Genomic DNA, 24,411 nt, shown 5'->3' with positions numbered 1-24,411 from the left:
ACTCCCATCATTGCCCTTAACCTTCCGTCCACACCTCGGTCGAGTGTAGCATTGTAAAGTGTACACAGACAACTCTACCTGAACCAGGGATCGAGCCCAGTAAGAATGTTGAAGCCTCTGTCAGCTTCAGTTATAAATAACATTTCAGTATATGGAATGCAAATATTTTTCTGTTATATAATATCCCTCGACTCGCGGTATTGTTTCCCAAGCCTTTAGTGGTTTACCTGTGGGAAAAAAGATTAACAATATATTTTACACATAATTTTATAAAGTATATATAATTGGCACCGATCACAGATTACCTTGTTAATTATACGGGTGGTTTTAGAGTCGGGTATTATACGTTCGAGAGATTATTACTGGTTGTTAGGTTGAAAAAATTGGCTTATACATACGTATATGCATACATGTATTCAGCCATACATTTAGACATGTATATACAAACTCACACACATATATACGCACATTCCGTTACGATGTTGCAGTACAGCGTTGCACCTTTTAGCTCTCTTCGAGAGTCGTTGACACTCGAAAGTGAAATATGAGAATGGAATGGAGTACCTCCTCAGGCAGGAAGAAGGGGGACCCTTAACCTGGGAGGTAACCACACATAACGCATTAGATGGAATGTTTAGGTTCCCTCCAATACAGTTTCTGTGTGCTTTTCTCCTACCCCCCCCTTCCCTACAATTATTTTTTGCTTTATGAGTTTGTGTGAGTTTTCAGTTGCATATAGTCCTGGGGACCATTCAGGCTTGTTCGCATTTGTGTTCCTCACGTGTGCTCCAAAGAATGAGGTGATTTGATAAAATGCTATGCCCAAGATTACCATCCGGGTGCCGGCGGGAGGGTGGTTCAAATAGCTTCGGCTATCACCTCCTTATGTCCGGTCGTGATGGTCAAGTGGATTAAGGCGTCCTGTACATACCAGTTGCGTTTCTCCTGGCAGTATGGGTTAGAATCACTTCTGGTGTGTGAGTTTTCAGTTGCATATAGTCCTGGGAACCATTCAGGTTTGTTCGCATTTGTGTTCCTCACGTGTGCCCCAAAGAATGAGGTGATTTGATAAAATGCTATGCCAAAAGATTACCATCCGGGTGCCAGCGGGGCGGGGGGGGGGGGTTCAAATAGCTTCGACTATCATCTCCTTATGTCCGGTCGAGATGGTCAAGTGGATTAAGGCGTCCTGTTCATACCAGTTGCATTGCTCCTGGCAGTATGGGTTCGAGTCACTTCGGGGGTGTGAGTTTTCAGTTGCATATAGTCCTGGGGACCATTCAGGCTTGTTCTCATATATATATATATATATATATATATATATATATATATATATATATATATATATATATATATATATATATATATGAAGAGAATGGGAGTGGTTGTGTAGGTGTCCAAGCTGATCTTGTCCCTGTGAGCAGGGGTACTGATACGTAAAAGTTTGAAGGAGTGTGAGTGGTCTTGGTAAGGAGAAAGAGAGAGGGAGAGAGAGAGAGAAACAAAGATACCTTTTGTTATTTCACAGCTATGTAACAATATAATTAAAATTTCCTTGAAAATTGGCGCGTATCTATATAGAAACTGAAAGCAGAAGCTTGGGCTCTATCTGAAAATTTATATATATATATATATATATATATATATATATATATATATATATATATATATATTTATTTATTTATATATATATATATATATATATATATATATATATATATATGGATATATATATATATATATATATATATATATATATATATATATATATATATATAAATAAATAATATATATATATATATATATATATATATATATATATATATATATATATTATATATATGTATATATATATATATATGTATATATATATATATATATATATATATATTTATATATATGTATATATATATATATGTATATATATATATATATATATATATATATATATATATATATATATATATATATATATATATATATATATATATATATATATATAAATTTTCAGATAGAGCCCAAGCTTCTGCTTTCAGTTTCTATATAGATACGCGCCAATTTTCAAGGAAATTTTAATTATATTGTTACATAGCTGTGAAATAACAAAAGGTATCTTTGTTTCTCTCTCTCTCTCTCCCTCTCTCTTTCTCCTTACCAAGACCACTCACACTCCTTCAAACAGTAACGTATCAGTACCCCTGCTCACAGGGACAAGATCAGCTTGGACACCTACACAACCACTCCCATTCTCTTCACAAATATTGCAATCTATCTCTCCCTTCCCCCTGCACATCATCATGCCGCTGTCACACAGTCACTTGGTGACCACTCCACTCATTACACACACACCCTCAATCCCTACCTCTCTTCACTGTTGATTCCTCCGTCCCAACTCCTTCTAACTGTCTGACAGGCGTCGAATTGGCAGTGATTTTTGCCTAACGACAAACATTTATGATTTGACCACGCACCTGGTAAAAGGTCTCGTCAATATTTAGATGTTATTGATTTCACTAAATCATTGGAATATTTGGCGTAATATTCGATAGCGTGAAAAAGAGTTAATTGGGAGGCTAGGGTCTGAGGATAGCGCTGAAGATAGGCAATAATTGTGAGGATAGACTGGTGGATCAACCTTCTTCACCATATTTTCCACCCCCCCCCCCCTCCCCTCTTCCCTACCTTCCTGTAGTATGCGGTTACAGACGCTGCTGTAGTTACTCATACACAGCACCCGGGGTGGGGGGAGAATTCAGTGATTGTGGAGACATAAGCTGTGGTGGACACGCAGCCCTTCATACCTGGGGGTAACTTGACACCTTGAGGGACGCTCGTCTTACAAGGAAGGGCTGTAATCTTGCTCAGTCTTAATAACTATAATCTTACTGTCACTGCGTCATATATTCTTCCCCCTGGAATAATGTCTTAATCCACCAAGCAGGGTATACAGGCTATGGCTCTATACCCAGCACGTGTGTAAGCTCAGGCAGGAATATTGTAACTACAATTTGGTTAATCTCAATCACACGTCGAGAGACTGTAAATTATATAATCAAATATGAGCAAAAATAAAAGATACCATGTATGATTATTTTTTATTATGGGACCTGAATTTAACTACACTGGAGGAGCGGTGGACCAGAGAAGATATGACCACAATATGTAAGGTACGAAGGGATAGAGGTACGAAGGGATAGACGAACGAAGGGATAGAGGAACGAAGTAATGGAAGGGATCAAATCTCTAATACACAACAGAACGAGTGGAACCATATATAGGATGGAAACACTAATGCGTCAGAGAGAAAGATAAGAAATTTCTCGTACGCAGTGAGGATAGTACGCAATTAGACCCAACTTAAAACCAAGAGAAGTTAAGACAGAGTACTTGAAAGTTAGGTTGACCAAACAGGACGAGCTGGCCCCCAGGAGCTATGTCTCGCCCCCAGTATACTCTGCTAGGTCAGCACATACATACACACACACAACTTGCACCAATGATGGTCACTCAACTTAGTGGTTCGTTGTAAGAGGGGAAATGGACCTAGCGAAACAAGACGACAAAAGAGGGGAAAGACGAGAAAGGATGAGCATTAACAAATGGAATTGATAGGGTGGAGAAAATGTTGAAATATATATAAGTAATAACAATGAAAAAGAGAGGACATAGATGTTGGTTGAGGACACAGATGGAAGGTGAGGACACAGATGGAAAGTGTGAGCACAGATGGAAAGTGTGAGCACAGATGGAAGGTGTGGAGACAAATGGAAGGTGAGGACACAGATGGAAAGTGAGGACACAGATGGAAGTTGAGGACACAGATGGAAGGTGAGGACACAGATGGAAGGTGTGGACACAGATGGAAGGTGTGGACACAGATGGGCCACCTGGACGTAAGAAATAATCCTTTAATATAAGAGTATTATATTAATTACTCTGTTATATTAAGAATATTAAGTACCCTGTAATTAACGGAACAAGGAGGTAATAGAACCCAATACATGTTACAATTTTCGAAAGTAGATATGAAAGCAGACATGAATGTCGCAAGTCTTTTGGCGAAAAATGATCCTGCAGGCACTAACAGGCGACACACACGCATAGTTTTGTGTGCGAGTTTGTACGAGCTAATTTGGATCAATGTGTTTGTGTACAAATGTTAAAACTTTCTTCTTCGGCCGAGTTACCACTAACAAGAGCCTATACCTTTTCTCCCTGCCACCTCTCCTTAAAGTGTTCTCTAACTTCTCACCTTGGTGATGCCCTTCCTTCCCCTCCCCTTCCTTCCACTCCTCTTCCTTCCCCTCCCCTTCCTACCCCTCCTCCTCACATGCACCCCCCCCAGGCCAACCTGCCACCTGAGGCCTGTATAGCGTGTATAGAGCCCGTAGCGGCCACAACCACGTATATATATACGAGCGATGCATCACCTGATATCACCCGGAAATTAATAGGGGCCACCTGGGTATCCCTTAATTATATGCGGTTGTACCTGTTTACTGCTGCTGATATTAGTGGATTTTACCACGCCTCTTGTGCCGCCTCTTGTGGGCGCCTCTTGTGCTGCCTCTTGTGCCGCCTCTTGTGGCGCCTCTTGTGCCGTCTCTTGTGGGCGCCTCTTGTGCCGCCTCTTGTGGCGCCTCTTGTGGCGCCTCTTGTGGCGCCTCTTGTGGCGCCTCTTGTGCCGTCTCTTGTGGCGCCTCTTGTGGGCGCCTCTTGTGCCGCCTCTTGTGGGCGCCTCTTGTGTAGCCTCTTGTGCCGCCTCTCGTGGGGCCTCTTGTGGGGCCTCTTGTGGCGCATCTTGTGCTGTCACTTGTGGCGTCTCTTGTGGCGCCTCTTGTGCCGCCTCTTGTGCCGCCTCTTGTGCCGACTCTTGTGACGACTCTTGTGCCGCCTCTTGTGCCGCCTCTTGTCGCGCCTCTTATGCTGCCTCTTGTGGCGCCTCTTGTACCGCCTCTTGAGGCGCCTCTTGTGCCGCCTCTTGTGGCGCCTCTTGTGCCGTCTCTTGTGGCGCCTCTTGTGCCGTCTCTTGTGCCGCCTCTTGTACCGCCTCTTGTGGGCGCCTCTTGTGCCGTCTCTTGAGGCGCCTCTTGTGCCGCCTCTTGTACCGCCTCTTGTGGGCGCCTCTTATGCCGCCTCTTGTGGCGCCTCTTGTGCCGTCTCTTGTGGCGCCTCTTGTACCGCCTCTTGTGGCGCCTCTTGTGCCGTCTCTTGTGGCGCCTCTTGTACCGCCTCTTGTGGCGCCTCTTGTGCCGTCTCTTGTGCCGCCTCTTGTACCGCCTCTTGTGGCGCCTCTTGTGCCGTCTCTTGTGGCGCCTCTTGTGCCGTCTCTTGTGCCGCCTCTTGTACCGCCTCTTGTGGGCGCCTCTTGTGCCGTCTCTTGTGGCGCCTCTTGTGGCGCCTCTTGTGCCGCATCTTGTACCGCCTCTTGTGGGCGCCTCTTATGCCGCCTCTTGTGGCGCCTCTTGTGCCGTCTCTTGTGGCGCCTCTTGTGCCGTCTCTTGTGGCGCCTCTTCTGCCGCCTCTTGTGTCGCCTCTTGTGGGCGCCTCTTGTGGCGCCTCTTGTGCCGCCTCTTGTGTCGCCTCTTGTGGGCGCCTCTTGTGGCGCCTCTTGTGGCGCCTCTTGTGCCGCCTCTTGTGCCGCCTCTTGTGGCGCCTCTTGTGCCGCCTCTTGCGGCGCCTCTTGTGCCGAATCTTGTGCCGCCTCTTGTGGCGCCTCTTGTGCCGCCTCTTGTACCGCCTCTCGTGGGCGCCTCTTGTGGCGCCTCTTGTGCCGCCTCTTGTGGCGCCTCTTGTGCCGCCTCTTGTACCGCCTCTTGTACTGCCTCTTGTGGCGCCTCTTGTGCCGCCTCGTGTACCGCCTCTTGTACCGCCTCTTGTGCCGCCTCTTGTGCCGCCTCTTGTACCGCCTCTTGTGGGCGCCTCTTGTGGCGCCTCTTGTGGCGCCTCTTGTGCCGCCTCTTGTGCCGCCTCTTGTGGCGCCTCTTGTGCCGCCTCTTGTGGCGCCTCTTGTGCCGTCTCTTGTGGCGCCTCTTGTGCCGTCTCTTGTGGCGCCTCTTGTGCCGCCTCTTGTACCGCCTCTTGTGTCGCCTCATGTGGGCGCCTCTTGTGCCGCCTCTTGTGGGCGCCTCTTATGCCGCCTCTTGTGCCGCCTCTTGTGGGCGCCACTTGTGCCGCCTCTTGTGGGCGCCTCTTGTGCCGCCTCTTGTGCCGCCTCTTGTGGGCGCCACTTGTGCCGCCTCTTGTGCCACCTCTTGTGGTCGCCTCTTGTGCCGCCTCTTGTGCCGCCTCTTGTGGGCGCCACTTGTGCCGCCTCTTGTGGGCGCCTCTTGTGCCGCCTCTTGTGGGCGCCACTTGTGCCGCCTCTTGTGCCACCTCTTGTGGGCGCCTCTTGTGCCGCCTCTTGTGGGCGCCACTTGTGCAGCCTCTTGTGCCACCTCTTGTGGGCGCCTCTTGTGCCGCCTCTTGTGCCGCCTCTTGTGGGCGCCTCTTGTGCCGCCTCTTGTGGGCGCCTCTTGTGCCGCCTCTTGTGGGCGCCTCTTGTGCCGCCTCTTGTGGGCGCCTCTTGTGCCGCCTCTTGTGCCGCCTCTTGTGCCGCCTCTTGTGGGCGCCTCTTGTGCCGCCTCTTGTGGCGCCTCTTGTGCCGCCTTTTGTGGGCGCCTCTTGTGCCGCCTCTTGTGCCGTCTCTTGTGGGCGCCTCTTGTGGCGCCTCTTGTGGCGCCTCTTGTGCCGTCTCTTGTGGCGCCTCTTGTTGGCGCCTCTTGTGCCGCCTCTTGTGGGCGCCTCTTGTGCCGCCTCTTGTGCCGCCTCTTGTGGCGCCTCTTGTGCCGCCTCTTGTGCCGCCTCTTGTGGCGCCTCTTGTGCCGCCTCTTGTGCCGCCTCTTGTGGGCGCCACTTGTGCCGCCTCTTGTGCCGCCTCTTGTGCCGCCTCTTGTGCCGCCTCTTGTGGGCGCCTCTTGTGCCGCCTCTTGTGGCGCCTCTTGTGGCGCCTCTTGTGGCGCCTCTTGTGCCGTCTCTTGTGGCGCCTCTTGTGGGCGCCTCTTGTGCCGCCTCTTGTGGGCGCCTCTTGTGTAGCCTCTTGTGCCGCCTCTCGTGGGGCCTCTTGTGGGGCCTCTTGTGGCGCATCTTGTGCCGTCACTTGTGGCGTCTCTTGTGGCGTCTCTTGTGGCGCCTCTTGTGCCGCCTCTTGTGCCGCCTCTTGTGCCGACTCTTGTGACGACTCTTGTGCCGCCTCTTGTGCCGCCTCTTGTCGCGCCTCTTATGCTGCCTCTTGTGGCGCCTCTTGTACCGCCTCTTGAGGCGCCTCTTGTGCCGCCTCTTGTGGCGCCTCTTGTGCCGTCTCTTGTGGCGCCTCTTGTGCCGTCTCTTGTGCCGCCTCTTGTACCGCCTCTTGTGGGCGCCTCTTGTGCCGTCTCTTGTGGCGCCTCTTGTGCCGCCTCTTGTACCGCCTCTTGTGGGCGCCTCTTATGCCGCCTCTTGTGGCGCCTCTTGTGCCGTCTCTTGTGGCGCCTCTTGTACCGCCTCTTGTGGCGCCTCTTGTGCCGTCTCTTGTGGCGCCTCTTGTACCGCCTCTTGTGGCGCCTCTTGTGCCGTCTCTTGTGCCGCCTCTTGAACCGCCTCTTGTGGCGCCTCTTGTGCCGTCTCTTGTGGCGCCTCTTGTGCCGTCTCTTGTGCCGCCTCTTGTACCGCCTCTTGTGGGCGCCTCTTGTGCCGTCTCTTGTGGCGCCTCTTGTGGCGCCTCTTGTGCCGCCTCTTGTACCGCCTCTTGTGGGCGCCTCTTATGCCGCCTCTTGTGGCGCCTCTTGTGCCGTCTCTTGTGGCGCCTCTTGTGCCGTCTCTTGTGGCGCCTCTTGTGCCGCCTCTTGTGTCGCCTCTTGTGGGCGCCTCTTGTGGCGCCTCTTGTGCCGCCTCTTGTGTCGCCTCTTGTGGGCGCCTCTTGTGGTGCCTCTTGTGGCGCCTCTTGTGCCGCCTCTTGTGCCGCCTCTTGTGGCGCCTCTTGTGCCGCCTCTTGTGGCGCCTCTTGTGCCGAATCTTGTGCCGCCTCTTGTGGCGCCTCTTGTGCCGCCTCTTGTACCGCCTCTCGTGGGCGCCTCTTGTGGCGCCTCTTGTGCCGCCTCTTGTGGCGCCTCTTGTGCCGCCTCTTGTACCGCCTCTTGTACTGCCTCTTGTGGCGCCTCTTGTGCCGCCTCTTGTACCGCCTCTTGTACCGCCTCTTGTGCCGCCTCTTGTGCCGCCTCTTGTACCGCCTCTTGTGGGCGCCTCTTGTGGCGCCTCTTGTGGCGCCTCTTGTGCCGCCTCTTGTGCCGCCTCTTGTGGCGCCTCTTGTGCCGCCTCTTGTGGCGCCTCTTGTGCCGTCTCTTGTGGCGCCTCTTGTGCCGTCTCTTGTGGCGCCTCTTGTGCCGCCTCTTGTACCGCCTCTTGTGTCGCCTCATGTGGGCGCCTCTTGTGCCGTCTCTTGTGGGCGCCTCTTATGCCGCCTCTTGTGCCGCCTCTTGTGGGCGCCACTTGTGCCGCCTCTTGTGGGCGCCTCTTGTGCCGCCTCTTGTGCCGCCTCTTGTGGGCGCCACTTGTGCCGCCTCTTGTGCCACCTCTTGTGGTCGCCTCTTGTGCCGCCTCTTGTGCTGCCTCTTGTGGGCGCCACTTGTGCCGCCTCTTGTGGGCGCCTCTTGTGCCGCCTCTTGTGGGCGCCACTTGTGCCGCCTCTTGTGCCACCTCTTGTGGGCGCCTCTTGTGCCGCCTCTTGTGCCGCCTCTTGTGGGCGCCACTTGTGCAGCCTCTTGTGCCACCTCTTGTGGGCGCCTCTTGTGCCGCCTCTTGTGCCGCCTCTTGTGGGCGCCTCTTGTGCTGCCTCTTGTGGGCGCCTCTTGTGCCGCCTCTTGTGGGCGACTCTTGTGCCGCCTCTTGTGGGCGCCTCTTGTGCCGCCTCTTGTGCCGCCTCTTGTGCCGCCTCTTGTGGGCGCCTCTTGTGCCGCCTCTTGTGGCGCCTCTTGTGCCGCCTCTTGTGGGCGCCTCTTGTGCCGCCTCTTGTGCCGTCTCTTGTGGGCGCCTCTTGTGGCGCCTCTTGTGGCGCCTCTTGTGCCGTCTCTTGTGGCGCCTCTTGTGGGCGCCTCTTGTGCCGCCTCTTGTGGGCGCCTCTTGTGCCGCCTCTTGTGCCGCCTCTTGTGGCGCCTCTTGTGCCGCCTCTTGTGCCGCCTCTTGTGGCGCCTCTTGTGCCGCCTCTTGTGCCGCCTCTTGTGGGCGCCACTTGTGCCGCCTCTTGTGGCGCCTCTTGTGCCGCCTCTTGTGCCGCCTCTTGTGCCGCCTCTTGTGCCGCCTCTTGTGGGCGCCTCTTGTGCCGCCTCTTGTGGCGCCTCTTGTGCCGCCTCTTGTGGGCGCCTCTTGTGCCGCCTCTTGTGCCGTCTCTTGTGGGCGCCTCTTGTGGCGCCTCTTGTGGCGCCTCTTGTGGCGCCTCTTGTGCCGCCTCTTGTGCCGCTTCTTGTGGCGCCTCTTGTGCCGCCTCTTGTGCCAACTCTTGTGGGCGCCTCTTGTGCCGCCTCTTGTGCCGCTTCTTGTGGCGCCTCTTGTGGCGCCTCTTGTGCCGCCTCTTGTGCCACCTCTTGTGGGCGCCTCATGTGCCGCCTCCTGTGGCGCCTCTTGTGCCGCCTCTTGTGCCGCCTCCTGTGCCGCCTCTTGTGCCGCCTCTTGTGCCGCCTCTTGTGCCGCCTCTTGTGGGCGCCTCTTGTGCCGCCTCTTGTGGCGCCTCTTGTGCCGCCTCTTGTGCCGCCTCTTGTGCCGCCTCTTGTGGCGCCTCTTGTGCCGCCTCTTGTGCCGCCTCTTGTGCCGCCTCTTGTGGGCGCCACTTGTGCCGCCTCTTGTGCCGTCTCTTGTGGCGCCTCTTGTGCTGCCTCTTGTGCCGCCTCTTGTGGCGCCTCTTGTGCCGCTTCTTGTGGGCGCTTCTTGTGCCGCCTCTTGTGCCGCTTCTTGTGGCGCCTCTTGTGGCGCCTCTTGTGCCGCCTCGTGTGCCATCTCTTGTGGGCGCCTCTTGTGGGGCGCCTCTTGTGGGCGCCTCTTGTGCCGCCTCTTGTGGCGCCTCTTGTGCCGCCTCTTGTGCCGCCTCTTGTGCCGCCTCTTGTGCCGCCTCTTGTGCTGCCTCTTGTGGCGCCTCTTGTGCCGCCTCTTGTGGGCGCTTCTTGTGCCGCCTCTTGTGCCGCTTCTTGTGGCGCCTCTTGTGGCGCCTCTTGTGCCGCCTCGTGTGCCATCTCTTGTGGGCGCCTCTTGTGGGCGCCTCTTGTGGGCGCCTCTTTTGCCGCCTCTTGTGGCGCCTCTTGTGCCGCCTCTTGTGGCGCCTCTTGTGCCGCCTCTTGTGCCGCCTCTTGTGCCGTCTCTTGTGCCGCCTCTTGTGCCGCCTCTTGTGGCGCCTCTTGTGCCGAATCTTGTGCCGCCTCTTGTGCTGCCTCTTGTGGCGCCTCTTGTGCCGCCTCTTGTGGGCGCTTCTTGTGCCGCCTCTTGTGCCGCTTCTTGTGGCGCCTCTTGTGGCGCCTCTTGTGCCGCCTCGTGTGCCATCTCTTGTGGGCGCCTCTTGTGGGCGCCTCTTGTGGGCGCCTCTTTTGCCGCCTCTTGTGGCGCCTCTTGTGCCGCCTCTTGTGGCGCCTCTTGTGGCGCCTCTTGTGCCGCCTCTTGTGCCGTCTCTTGTGCCGCTTCTTGTGCCGCCTCTTGTGGCGCCTCTTGTGCCGAATCTTGTGGCGCCTCTTGTGGCGCCTCTTGTGCCGCCTCTTGTACCGCCTCTCGTGGGCGCCTCTTGTGGCGCCTCTTGTGCCGCCTCTTGTGGCGCCTCTTGTGCCGCCTCTTGTACCGCCTCTTGTGGCGCCTCTTGTGCCGCCTCTTGTACCGCCTCTTGTACCTCCTCATGTGCCGCCTCTTGTGCCGCCTCTTGTATCGCCTCTTGTGGGCGCCTCTTGTGGCGCCTCTTGTGGCGCCTCTTGTGCCGCCTCTGGTGCCGCTTCTTGTGGCGCCTCTTGCGCCGCCTCTTGTGGCGCCTCTTGTGCCGTCTCTTGTGGCGCCTCTTGTGCCGTCTCTTGTGGCGCCTCTTGTGCCGCCTCTTGTATCGCCTCTTGTGGCGCCTCTTGTGGGCGCCTCTTGTGCCGCCTCTTGTGGGCGCCTCTTATGCCGCCTCTTGTGCCGCCTCTTGTGGGCGCCATTTGTGCCGCCTCTTGTGGGCGCCTCTTGTGCCGCCTCTTGTGCCGCCTCTTGTGGGCGCCACTTGTGCCGCCTCTTGTGCCACCTCTTGTGGGCGCCTCTTGTGCCGCCTCTTGTGCCGCGTCTTGTGGGCGTCACTTGTGCCGCCTCTTGTGGGCGCCTCTTGTGCCGCCTCTTGTGGGCGCCACTTGTGCCGCCTCTTTTGCCACCTCTTGTGGGCGCCTCTTGTGCCGCCTCTTGTGCCGCCTCTTGTGGGCGCCACTTGTGCCGCCTCTTGTGCCACCTCTTGTGGGCGCCTCTTGTGCCGCCTCTTGTGCCGCCTCTTGTGCCGCCTCTTGTGGGCGCCTCTTGTGCCGCCTCTTGTGGGCGCCTCTTGTGCCGCCTCTTGTGGGCGCCTCTTGTGCCGCCTCTTGTGCCGCCTCTTGTGCCGCCTCTTGTGCCGCCTCTTGTGGGCGCCTCTTGTGCCGCCTCTTGTGGGCGCCTCTTGTGCCGCCTCTTGTGCCGCCTCTTGTGCCGCCTCTTGTGCCGCCTCTTGTGCCGCCTCTTGTGCCGCCTCTTGTGCCGCCTCTTGTGGGCGCCTCTTGTGCCGCCTCTTGTGGCGCCTCTTGTGCCGCCTCTTGTGGCGCCTCTTGTGCCGCCCCTTGTGCCGCCTCTTGTGGGCGCCACTTGTGCCGCCTCTTGTGGCGCCTCTTGTGCCGCCTCTTGTGGGCGCCACTTGTGCCGCCTCTTGTGCCGCCTCTTGTGGGCGCCTCTTGTGCCGCCTCTTGTGCCGCCTCTTGTGGCGCCTCTTGTGCCGCCTCTTGTGCCGCCTCTTGTGGCGCCTCTTGTGCCGCCTCTTGTGCCGCCTCTTGTGGGCGCCACTTGTGCCGCCTCTTGTGGCGCCTCTTGTGCCGCCTCTTGTACCGCCTCTTGTGGCGCCTCTTGTGCCGCCTCTTGTACCGCCTCTTGTACCGCCTCTTGTACCGCCTCTTGTGCCGCCTCTTGTGCCGCCTCTTGTACCGCCTCTTGTGGGCGCCTCTTGTGGCTCCTCTTGTGGCGCCTCTTGTGCCGTCTCTTGTGGCGCCTCTTGTGCCGTCTCTTGTGGCGCCTCTTGTGCCGCCTCTTGTACCGCCTCTTGTGGCGCCTCTTGTGGGCGCCTCTTGTGCCGCCTCTTGTGCCGCCTCTTGTGGGCGCCTCTTATGCCGCCTCTTGTGCCGCCTCTTGTGGGCGCCACTTGTGCCGCCTCTTGTGGGCGCCTCTTGTGCCGCCTCTTGTGCCGCCTCTTGTGGGCGCTACTTGTGCCGCCTCTTGTGCCACCTCTTGTGGGCGCCTCTTGTGCCGCCTCTTGTGCCGCCTCTTGTGGGCGCCACTTGTGCCGCCTCTTGTGGGCGCCTCTTGTGCCGCCTCTTGTGGGCGCCACTTGTGCCGCCTCTTGTGCCACCTCTTGTGGGCGCCTCTTGTGCCGCCTCTTGTGCCGCCTCTTGTGGGCGCCTCTTGTGCCGCCTCTTGTGCCGCCTCTTGTGGGCGCCACTTGTGCCGCCTCTTGTGCCACCTCTTGTGGGCGCCTCTTGTGCCGCCTCTTGTGCCGCCTCTTGTGCCGCCTCTTGTGGGCGCCTCTTGTGCCGCCTCTTGTGGGCGCCTCATATGCCGCCTCTTGTGGGCGCCTCTTGTGCCGCCTCTTGTGCCGCCTCTTGTGCCGCCTCTTATGGGCGCCTCTTGTGCCGCCTCTTGTGGGCGCCTCTTGTGCCGTTTCTTGTGCCGCCTCTTGTGCCGCCTCTTGTGCCGCCTCTTGTGCCGCCTCTTGTGGGCGCCTCTTGTGCCGCCTCTTGTGGCGCCTCTTGTGCCGCCTCTTGTGGCGCCTCTTGTGCCGCCCCTTGTGCCGCCTCTTGTGGGCGCCACTTGTGCCGCCTCTTGTGGCGCATCTTGTGCCGCCTCTTGTGGGCGCCACTTGTGCCGCCTCTTGTGCCGCCTCTTGTGGGCGCCTCTTGTGCCGCCTCTTGTGCCGCCTCTTGTGGCGCCTCTTGTGCCGCCTCTTGTGCCGCCTCTTGTGGCGCCTCTTGTACCGCCTCTTGTGCCGCCTCTTGTGGCCGCCACTTGTGCCGCCTCTTGTGGCGCCTCTTGTGCCGCCTCTTGTGGCGCCTCTTGTGCCGCCTCTTGTGGGCGCCTTTTGTGCCGCCTCTTGTGCCGCTTCTTGTGGCGCCTCTTGTGGCGCCTCTTGTGCCGCCTCTTGTGCCACCTCTTGTGGGCGCCTCTTGTGCCGCCTCCTGTGGCGCCTCTTGTGCCGCCTTTTGTGGGCGCCTCTTGTGCCGCCTCTTGTGGCGCCTCTTGTGGCGCCTCTTGTGGTGCCTCTTGTGCCGCCTCTGGTGCCGCCTCTGGTGCCGCCTCTTGTGGCGCCTCTTGTGCCGCCTCTTGTGGCGCCTCTTGTGCCGCCTCTTGTGGCGCCTCTTGTGGCGCCTCTTGTGGGCGCCTCTTGTGCCGCCTCTTGTGGGCGCCTCTTATGCCGCCTCTTGTGCCGCCTCTTGTGGGCGCCACTTGTGCCGCCTCTTGTGGGCGCCTCTTGTGCCGCCTCTTGTGCCGCCTCTTGTGGGCGCCACTTGTGCCGCCTCTTGTGCCACCTCTTGTGGCACCGCCCACAAGTGCCGCCCACAAGAGGCCTCTTGTGTGCGCCTCTTATGCCGCCTCTTGTGGCGCCTCTTGTGCCGCCTCTTGTACCGCCTCTTATGCCGCCTCTTGTGCCGCCCCTTGTGCCGCCTCTTGTGGGCGCCACTTGTGCCGCCTCTTGTGCCGCCTCTTGTGGGCGCCTCTTGTGCCGCCTCTTGTGCCGCCTCTTGTGGCGCCTCTTGTGCCGCCTCTTGTGCCGCCTCTTGTGGCGCCTCTTGTGCCGCCTCTTGTGCCGCCTCTTGTGGGCGCCACTTGTGCCGCCTCTTGTGGCGCCTCTTGTGCCGCCTCTTGTGGCGCCTCTTGTGCCGCCTCTTGTGGGCGCCTCTTGTGCCGCCTCTTGTGCCGCTTCTTGTGGCGCCTCTTGTGGCGCCTCTTGTGCCGCCTCTTGTGCCACCTCTTGTGGGCGCCTCTTGTGCCGCCTCCTGTGGCGCCTCTTGTGCCGCCTCTTGTGGGCGCCTCTTGTGCCGCCTCATGTGCCGCCTCTTGTGCCGCCTTTTGTGGGCGCCTCTTGTGCCGCCTCTTGTGGCGCCTCTTGTGGCGCCTCTTGTGGCGCCTCTTGTGCCGCCTCTGGTGCCGCCTCTTGTGGCGCCTCTTGTGCCGCCTCTTGTGGCGCCTCTTGTGCCGTCTCTTGTGGCGCCTCTTGTGCCGTCTCTTGTGGCGCCTCTTGTGCCGCCTCTTGTACCGCCTCTTGTGGCGCCTCTTGTGGGCGCCTCTTGTGCCGCCTCTTGTGGGCGCCTCTTATGCCGCCTCTTGTGCCGCCTCTTGTAGGCGCCACTTGTGCCGCCTCTTGTGGGCGCCTCTTGTGCCGCCTCTTGTGCCGCCTCTTGTGGGCGCCACTTGTGCCGCCTCTTGTGCCACCTCTTGTGGGCGCCTCTTGTGCCGCCTCTTGTGCCGCCTCTTGTGGGCGCCACTTGTGCCGCCTCTTGTGGGCGCCTCTTGTGCCGCCTCTTGTGGGCGCCACTTGTGCCGCCTCTTGTGCCACCTCTTGTGGGCGCCTCTTGTGCCGCCTCTTGTGCCGCCTCTTGTGGGCGCCACTTGTGCCGCCTCTTGTGCCACCTCTTGTGGGCGCCTCTTGTGCCGCCTCTTGTGCCGCCTCTTGTGCCGCCTCTTGTGGGCGCCTCTTGTGCCGCCTCTTGTGGGCGCCTCTTATGCCGCCTCTTGTGCCGCCTCTTGTGCCGCCTCTTGTGCCGCCTCTTGTGCCGCCTCTTATGGGCGCCTCTTGTGCCGCCTCTTGTGGGCGCCTCTTGTGCCGCCTCTTGTGCCGCCTCTTGTGCAGCCTCTTGTGCCGCCTCTTGTGCCGCCTCTTGTGCCGCCTCTTGTGGGCGCCTCTTGTGCCGCCTCTTGTGGCGCCTCTTGTGCCGCCTCTTGTGGCGCCTCTTGTGCCGCCCCTTGTGCCGCCTCTTGTGGGCGCCACTTGTGCCGCCTCTTGTGGCGACTCTTGTGCCGCCTCTTGTGGGCGCCACTTGTGCCGCCTCTTGTGGGCGCCTCTTGTGCCGCCTCTTGTGCCGCCTCTTGTGGCGCCTCTTGTGCCGCCTCTTGTGCCGCCTCTTGTGGCGCCTCTTGTGCCGCCTCTTGTGCCGCCTCTTGTGGGCGCCACTTGTGCCGCCTCTTGTGCCGCCTCTTGTGGCGCCTCTTGTGCCGCCTCTTGTGGGCGCCTCTTGTGCCGCCTCTTGTGCCGCTTCTTGTGGCGCCTCTTGTGGCGCCTCTTGTGCCGCCTCTTGTCCCACCTCTTGTGGGCGCCTCTTGTGCCGCCTCTTGTGCCGCCTCTTGTGGGCGCCTCTTGTGCCGCCTCATGTGCCGCCTCTTGTGCCGCCTTTTGTGGGCGCCTCTTGTGCCGCCTCTTGTGGCGCCTCTTGTGGCGCCTCTTGTGCCGCCTCTTGTGCCGCCTCTTGTGCCGCCTCTTGTGGCGCCTCTTGTGCCGCATCTTGTGCCGCCTCTTGTGCCGCATCTTGTGCCGCCTCTTGTGCCGCCTCTTGTGGGCGCCACTTGTGCCGCCTCTTGTGGCGCCTCTTGTGCCGCCTCTTGTGCCGCCTCTTGTGGCGCCTCTTGTGCCGCCTCTTGTGGGCGCTTCTTGTGCCGCCTCTTGTGCCTCTTCTTGTGGCGCCTCTTGTGGCGCCTCTTGTGCCGCCTCGTGTGCCATCTCATGTGGGCGCCTCTTGTGGGCGCCTCTTGTGGGCGCCTCTTGTGCCGCCTCTTGTGGCGCCTCTTGTGCCGCCTCTTGTGCCGCCTCTTGTGCCGCCTCTTGTGCCGCCTCTTTTGCCGCCTCTTGTGGCGCCTCTTGTGCCGCCTCTTGTACCGCCTCTTGTACCGCCTCTTGTGCCGCCTCTTGTGCCGCCTCTTGTACCGCCTCTTGTGGGCGCCTCTTGTGGCTCCTCTTGTGGCGCCTCTTGTGCCGTCTCTTGTGGCGCCTCTTGTGCCGTCTCTTGTGGCGCCTCTTGTGCCGCCTCTTGTACCGCCTCTTGTGGCGCCTCTTGTGGGCGCCTCTTGTGCCGCCTCTTGTGCCGCCTCTTGTGGGCGCCTCTTATGCCGCCTCTTGTGCCGCCTCTTGTGGGCGCCACTTGTGCCGCCTCTTGTGGGCGCCTCTTGTGCCGCCTCTTGTGCCGCCTCTTGTGGGCGCTACATGTGCCGCCTCTTGTGCCACCTCTTGTGGGCGCCTCTTGTGCCGCCTCTTGTGCCGCCTCTTGTGGGCGCCACTTGTGCCGCCTCTTGTGGGCGCCTCTTGTGCCGCCTCTTGTGGGCGCCACTTGTGCCGCCTCTTGTGCCACCTCTTGTGGGCGCCTCTTGTGCCGCCTCTTGTGCCGCCTCTTGTGGGCGCCTCTTGTGCCGCCTCTTGTGCCGCCTCTTGTGGGCGCCACTTGTGCCGCCTCTTGTGCCACCTCTTGTGGGCGCCTCTTGTGCCGCCTCTTGTGCCGCCTCTTGTGCCGCCTCTTGTGGGCGCCTCTTGTGCCGCCTCTTGTGGGCGCCTCATATGCCGCCTCTTGTGGGCGCCTCTTGTGCCGCCTCTTGTGCCGCCTCTTGTGCCGCCTCTTATGGGCGCCTCTTGTGCCGCCTCTTGTGGGCGCCTCTTGTGCCGTTTCTTGTGCCGCCTCTTGTGCCGCCTCTTGTGCCGCCTCTTGTGCCGCCTCTTGTGGGCGCCTCTTGTGCCGCCTCTTGTGGCGCCTCTTGTGCCGCCTCTTGTGGCGCCTCTTGTGCCGCCCCTTGTGCCGCCTCTTGTGGGCGCCACTTGTGCCGCCTCTTGTGGCGCATCTTGTGCCGCCTCTTGTGGGCGCCACTTGTGCCGCCTCTTGTGCCGCCTCTTGTGGGCGCCTCTTGTGCCGCCTCTTGTGCCGCCTCTTGTGGCGCCTCTTGTGCCGCCTCTTGTGCCGCCTCTTGTGGCGCCTCTTGTACCGCCTCTTGTGCCGCCTCTTGTGGCCGCCACTTGTGCCGCCTCTTGTGGCGCCTCTTGTGCCGCCTCTTGTGGCGCCTCTTGTGCCGCCTCTTGTGGGCGCCTTTTGTGCCGCCTCTTGTGCCGCTTCTTGTGGCGCCTCTTGTGGCGCCTCTTGTGCCGCCTCTTGTGCCACCTCTTGTGGGCGCCTCTTGTGCCGCCTCCTGTGGCGCCTCTTGTGCCGCCTTTTGTGGGCGCCTCTTGTGCCGCCTCTTGTGGCGCCTCTTGTGGCGCCTCTTGTGGTGCCTCTTGTGCCGCCTCTGGTGCCGCCTCTGGTGCCGCCTCTTGTGGCGCCTCTTGTGCCGCCTCTTGTGGCGCCTCTTGTGCCGCCTCTTGTACCGCCTCTTGTGGCGCCTCTTGTGGGCGCCTCTTGTGCCGCCTCTTGTGGGCGCCTCTTATGCCGCCTCTTGTGCCGCCTCTTGTGGGCGCCACTTGTGCCGCCTCTTGTGGGCGCCTCTTGTGCCGCCTCTTGTGCCGCCTCTTGTGGGCGCCACTTGTGCCGCCTCTTGTGCCACCTCTTGTGGCACCGCCCACAAGTGCCGCCCACAAGAGGCCTCTTGTGTGCGCCTCTTATGCCGCCTCTTGTGGCGCCTCTTGTGCCGCCTCTTGTACCGCCTCTTATGCCGCCTCTTGTGCCGCCCCTTGTGCCGCCTCTTGTGGGCGCCACTTGTGCCGCCTCTTGTGCCGCCTCTTGTGGGCGCCTCTTGTGCCGCCTCTTGTGCCGCCTCTTGTGGCGCCTCTTGTGCCGCCTCTTGTGCCGCCTCTTGTGGCGCCTCTTGTGCCGCCTCTTGTGCCGCCTCTTGTGGGCGCCACTTGTGCCGCCTCTTGTGGCGCCTCTTGTGCCGCCTCTTGTGGCGCCTCTTGTGCCGCCTCTTGTGGGCGCCTCTTGTGCCGCCTCTTGTGCCGCTTCTTGTGGCGCCTCTTGTGGCGCCTCTTGTGCCGCCTCTTGTGCCACCTCTTGTGGGCGCCTCTTGTGCCGCCTCCTGTGGCGCCTCTTGTGCCGCCTCTTGTGGGCGCCTCTTGTGCCGCCTCATGTGCCGCCTCTTGTGCCGCCTTTTGTGGGCGCCTCTTGTGCCGCCTCTTGTGGCGCCTCTTGTGGCGCCTCTTGTGGCGCCTCTTGTGCCGCCTCTGGTGCCGCCTCTTGTGGCGCCTCTTGTGCCGCCTCTTGTGGCGCCTCTTGTGCCGTCTCTTGTGGCGCCTCTTGTGCCGTCTCTTGTGGCGCCTCTTGTGCCGCCTCTTGTACCGCCTCTTGTGGCGCCTCTTGTGGGCGCCTCTTGTGCCGCCTCTTGTGGGCGCCTCTTATGCCGCCTCTTGTGCCGCCTCTTGTAGGCGCCACTTGTGCCGCCTCTTGTGGGCGCCTCTTGTGCCGCCTCTTGTGCCGCCTCTTGTGGGCGCCACTTGTGCCGCCTCTTGTGCCACCTCTTGTGGGCGCCTCTTGTGCCGCCTCTTGTGCCGCCTCTTGTGGGCGCCACTTGTGCCGCCTCTTGTGGGCGCCTCTTGTGCCGCCTCTTGTGGGCGCCACTTGTGCCGCCTCTTGTGCCACCTCTTGTGGGCGCCTCTTGTGCCGCCTCTTGTGCCGCCTCTTGTGGGCGCCACTTGTGCCGCCTCTTGTGCCACCTCTTGTGGGCGCCTCTTGTGCCGCCTCTTGTGCCGCCTCTTGTGCCGCCTCTTGTGGGCGCCTCTTGTGCCGCCTCTTGTGGGCGCCTCTTATGCCGCCTCTTGTGCCGCCTCTTGTGCCGCCTCTTGTGCCGCCTCTTGTGCCGCCTCTTATGGGCGCCTCTTGTGCCGCCTCTTGTGGGCGCCTCTTGTGCCGCCTCTTGTGCCGCCTCTTGTGCAGCCTCTTGTGCCGCCTCTTGTGCCGCCTCTTGTGCCGCCTCTTGTGGGCGCCTCTTGTGCCGCCTCTTGTGGCGCCTCTTGTGCCGCCTCTTGTGGCGCCTCTTGTGCCGCCCCTTGTGCCGCCTCTTGTGGGCGCCACTTGTGCCGCCTCTTGTGGCGACTCTTGTGCCGCCTCTTGTGGGCGCCACTTGTGCCGCCTCTTGTGGGCGCCTCTTGTGCCGCCTCTTGTGCCGCCTCTTGTGGCGCCTCTTGTGCCGCCTCTTGTGCCGCCTCTTGTGGCGCCTCTTGTGCCGCCTCTTGTGCCGCCTCTTGTGGGCGCCACTTGTGCCGCCTCTTGTGCCGCCTCTTGTGGCGCCTCTTGTGCCGCCTCTTGTGGGCGCCTCTTGTGCCGCCTCTTGTGCCGCTTCTTGTGGCGCCTCTTGTGGCGCCTCTTGTGCCGCCTCTTGTCCCACCTCTTGTGGGCGCCTCTTGTGCCGCCTCTTGTGCCGCCTCTTGTGGGCGCCTCTTGTGCCGCCTCATGTGCCGCCTCTTGTGCCGCCTTTTGTGGGCGCCTCTTGTGCCGCCTCTTGTGGCGCCTCTTGTGGCGCCTCTTGTGCCGCCTCTTGTGCCGCCTCTTGTGCCGCCTCTTGTGGCGCCTCTTGTGCCGCATCTTGTGCCGCCTCTTGTGCCGCATCTTGTGCCGCCTCTTGTGCCGCCTCTTGTGGGCGCCACTTGTGCCGCCTCTTGTGGCGCCTCTTGTGCCGCCTCTTGTGCCGCCTCTTGTGGCGCCTCTTGTGCCGCCTCTTGTGGGCGCTTCTTGTGCCGCCTCTTGTGCCTCTTCTTGTGGCGCCTCTTGTGGCGCCTCTTGTGCCGCCTCGTGTGCCATCTCATGTGGGCGCCTCTTGTGGGCGCCTCTTGTGGGCGCCTCTTGTGCCGCCTCTTGTGGCGCCTCTTGTGCCGCCTCTTGTGCCGCCTCTTGTGCCGCCTCTTGTGCCGCCTCTTTTGCCGCCTCTTGTGCCGCCTCTTGTGCCGCCTCTTGTGCCGCCTCTTGTGCCGCCTCTTGTGCCGCCTCTTGTGCCGCCTCTTGTGCCGCCTCTTGTGGCGCCTCTTGTGCCGCCTCTTGTGCCGCCTCTTGTGTCGCCTCTTGTGGGCGCCTCTTGTGCCGCCGCTCCTACCAACTGCTTGGCCGCCACTGACGACTGCTTGGCCACCACCGACGCCTGCTTGGCCACCACCGACGCCTGCTTGGCCACCACCGACGCCTGCTTGGCCATCACTGACGCCTGCTTGGCCACCACCGACGCCTGCTTGGCCACCACCGACGCCTGCTTGGCCATCACTGACGCCTGCTTGGCCATCGCCGAGGCCTGCTTGGCCACCGCCGAGGCCTGCTTGGCCACCGCCGACGCCTGCTTGGCCACCGCCGACGCCTGCTTGGGCACCGCTGAGGCCTGCTTGGCCACCGCCGAGGCCTGCTTGGCCACCGCCGAGGCCTGCTTGGCCGCCACTGACGCCTGCTTGGCCGCCACCGACGCCTGCTTGGCCACCACCGACGCCTGCTTGGCCGCCACTGACGCCTGCTGGGCCGCCACCGACGCCTGCTTGGCCGCCACCGACGCCTGCTTGGCCACCACCGACGCCTGCTTGGCCGCCACTGACGCCTGCTTGGCCGCCACCGACGCCTGCTTGGCCACCACCGACGCCTGCTTGGCCGCCACTGACGCCTGCTTGGCCGCCACCGACGCCTGCTTGGCCATCACCGACGCCTGCTTGGCCACCACCGACGACTGCTTGGCCTCCACCCACACCTGCTTGGCCACCACCGACGCCTGCTTGGCCACCACCGACGCCTGCTTGGCCACCACCCACACGTGCTTGACCACCACCGACGCCAGCTTGGCCACTACCGACGCCTGCTTGGCCACCACCCACATCTGCTTGGCCACCACCCACACCTGCTTGGCCATCACCGACGCCAGCTTGGCAACGGCCGACGCCTGCTTGGCCGCCACCGACGCCTGCTTGGCCACCACCCACACCTGCTTGGCCATCACCGACGCCAGCTTGGCCACCACCGACGCCAGCTTGGCCACCACCGACGCCAGCTTGGCCACCACAAGCACCTCCAAAGGATACCTGATCAACCAGGCTGTGACTCGTACGTCAGGCTGCGAGCAGCCGCGTCCAACAGCCTGGTTGATCAGTCCGGCAACCAGGAGGCCTGGTCGACGACCGGGCCGCGGGGACGCTAAGCTCCGGAAGCACCTCAAGGTAACCTCAAGGTAACCACCGACGCCTGCTTGTCCGTCGTGGGCCCAGCCCGACCTGTAGCAGTTAAGCTGACGCCATCGACTCATGGTTCACAGTGATGCTGTTTCTGATGTTATTACTGGCGGCTTTCACCTTCCTGCTTTCATTTATACAACTATTGACCTTTCTTCTGCGTGTCAAGACAGTCATTCACTCGTGCACTCGCAGATGTCTTTGATATCGGTAGTCGTCAGCATACGCTTGATGGCGCTACTTTTGATACTGATGTTCCGGTTGGATATTTTCCCCGATAAAGCTGTTGCTGTCTACAATGCCGATATTGGCAGTGAAAGCGTTCACAACTGTCGATTAAACTATCGGGAGTTTATTGCCATGGCCGCTGGTGCTGCCGTTGGGAGCCTCGTGTTGCTCCCGGGATCTCTCGCTAATGGTGCCACTACCGCTGTACATTATCGGCCGGGTGGTGGGCGTTCTAGGTCCCTCAGAGGCAGCCGCGGCCCTGGCTGGTAATTGTGTTACTCTCACCATAAAACCTAAATCTTTCCGGCTTATTCTCGCGGCACACGACGTTGGAGTCTCACGTTACTGGTGTCTAGGTGATCTCTTCATGCTTCTGCCCTTCCTCACTCAGTCCCTCACTCTCTTCGGTCTTTCTTCATTCCGGGAATCCTTTCTTCTCTCACTCTCCCTTCATCCTCTGTCCATCCCTCCCTTCCTGACCTCACTCAGCTCCTCCCTTTGTCTCTCCTTCCCTTGTGTGTGTGTACTCACCTAAATGTACTCACCTAATTGTGCTTGCGGAGGGTGGAGCTCTGGCTCCACCCTCCACCCTGGTGCCGCCTCTCAACCGCCAACCAACAGATGTACAGATTCCTGAGCCTATTGGGCTCTATCATATCTACACTTGAAACTGTGTATGGAGTCAGCCTCCACCACATCACTGCCTAATGCATTCCATTTGTCAACCACTCTGACACTAAAAAAGTTCTTTCTAATATCTCTGTGGCTCATTTGGGCACTCAGTTTCCACCTGTGTCCCCTAGTGAGTGTGCCTCATGTGTTAAGTAACCTGTCTTTATCTACCATATATATTCCCTTGATAATCTTGAATGTGGTAATCATGTCCCACCCCCTAACTCTTCTGTCTTCCAGCGAAGTGAGGTTTAACTCCCGTAGTCTCTCCTCGTAGCTCATACCTCTCAGCTCGGGTACTAGTCTGGTGGCAACCCTTTGAATCTTTTCCAGTTTAGTCTTATCCTTGACTAGATATGGTCTCCATGTTGGGGGTGCTCATTCCAGGATTGGCCTGACATATGTGGTAAACAAAGTACTGTATGATTTCTTACACAAGTTTCTGAATGCCGTTCTTATGTTGGCCAGCGTGGCATATGCCGCTGATGTTATCCTCTTGATATGGGCTGCAGGGGACAGGTCAGGCGTGATAGCAACCCCCCAAGTCTTTTTCTCTCTCTGACTCTTGAAGAATTTCATCTCCTAGATGATACCTTGTATCTGGCCTCCTGCTCTCTTCACCTATCTTCATTACATTTGGTTGGGTTAAACTCTAACAACCATTTGTTCGACCATTCCTTCAGCTTGTCTAGGTCTTCTTGAAGCCTCAATCAGTCCTCCTCTGTTTTAATCCTTCTCATAATTTTGGCATCGTCAGCAAACATTAAGAGAAATGAATCTATACCCTCCGGGAGATCATTTACATATATCAGAAACAAGATAGGACCGAGTACAGATCCCGCCGGTGCTCCACTGGTGACTTCACGCCAATCTTAGGTCTCACCCCTCATTGTAACTCTGCTTCCTATTGCTTTGCTACTCTCTTATCCACTGGAGCACCTTACAACCTACACCTGCCTGTCTCTCCAGCCTATGTACCAGCCTCTTATGCGGTACTGTGTCAAAGGCTTTCCGACAATCCAAGAAAATGCAGTCCGCATAGCCTTCTCTTTCTTGCTTAATCCTTGTCATCTGGTCGTAGAATTCTATTATGCCAATCGGGCAAGATTTATCCTCCCAGAACCCATGTTGACGATTTGCCTCGAAATCCTTTCTCTCCAGATGTGTTACTAGTTTTTTCTCACGATCTTCTCCATCACCTTGCATGGTATATAAGTCAAGGACACTGACCTGTAGTTCAGTGCCTCTTGCCTGTCGCCCTTTTTGTTTATTGGGACCACATTCGCCGTCTTCCATATTTCTGGTAGGTCTCCCGTCTCCAGTGACCTACTTTACACTATGGAGAGTAGCAAGCAAAGTGCATCTGCACACTCTTTCAGTACCCATGGCAACATCCCGTCTGGACCAACAGCGTCTCTAACATCCAGATCCAGCAGGTGTCTCTTGACCTCCTTGTGTGATGATGTGTGTTTGTGTGTGTTTCTTATTTGTGCCTGCAGGATCGATCAGGTTAGCTCCTGGACCCTGCCTCTCTAAATGTTGGTTGTATAATGTACTGTGTCCCAACCTATTTTCCTTTATCGTATTTACATATATATATATATATATATATATATATATATATATATATATATATATATATATATATATATACACGAGGTCGACAGGGTCTTCGATATATGACTCGGATATATGACGAGGTCTTCGAACGTTGATTGTTTAATAGTTATATATTTGTGTGTGTGTGTGTGTTCTCTGTAAACTGTAGCATTGCAATAAAATAAAACAAAACATACAAAAAAATAATAGGGGTGGTAGGAGAAGAAAAGAATAAAGTTTTCAGTGAGAATCCACAAGATCTTCTCTGAATGCTCTTTGTTTTCTTCTTCGAGGATGTGGGTCCCTGCAATTGCACCAGAGGTGGTACCCCTAATATATATATATATATATATATATATATATATATATATATATATATATATATATATATATATATATATATATATGTCGTACTAGTAGCCAGAACGCACTTGTCAGCCTACTATGCAAGGCCAAATTTGCCTAATAAGCCAAGTTTTCGTGAATTAATATATTTTCTCAATTTTTTTCCTTATGAAAAGATAAAGCTACCCATTTCATTATGTATGAGGTCAATTTTTTTTATTGTAGTTAAA

General features: G+C 58.1%; 1 protein-coding gene across 1 annotated transcript; it reads right to left on the bottom strand.

The window, feature by feature from the left end:
- Window positions 1-215: 215 nt before the first annotated feature.
- On the bottom strand, window positions 216-21,105 carry LOC138373530 (tol-Pal system protein TolA-like). The gene is made up of 3 exons (XM_069339748.1): window positions 20,863-21,105; window positions 20,416-20,694; window positions 216-227 (listed from the first exon to the last, which is right to left on the bottom strand). The coding sequence occupies exons 1-3, from the start codon at window positions 21,103-21,105 to the stop codon at window positions 216-218; spliced, it is 534 nt and encodes a 177-aa protein (XP_069195849.1).
- Between the last annotated feature and the right edge of the window lie 3,306 nt (window positions 21,106-24,411).

This window comes from Procambarus clarkii, chromosome 42, assembly GCF_040958095.1.
Source record: "Procambarus clarkii isolate CNS0578487 chromosome 42, FALCON_Pclarkii_2.0, whole genome shotgun sequence".
Classification (NCBI taxonomy): Eukaryota; Metazoa; Arthropoda; class Malacostraca; order Decapoda; family Cambaridae; genus Procambarus; species Procambarus clarkii.
This window is presented reverse-complemented; position numbering and strand designations above follow the sequence as displayed.

What these genes read in the sequence shown, in the direction of transcription:
- LOC138373530 (XM_069339748.1), bottom strand. Translation starts at nt 21,105, where the DNA reads ATGGCCAAGCAGGTGTGGGTGGTGGCCAAGCAGGCGTCGGTGGCGGCC. An exon ending in CGTCGGTGGTGGCCAAGCAG is followed by an intron (nt 20,695 to 20,862) that starts GTGTGGGTGGAG and finishes GCGGCCAAGCAG; the next exon opens with GCGTCGGTGGTGGCCAAGCA.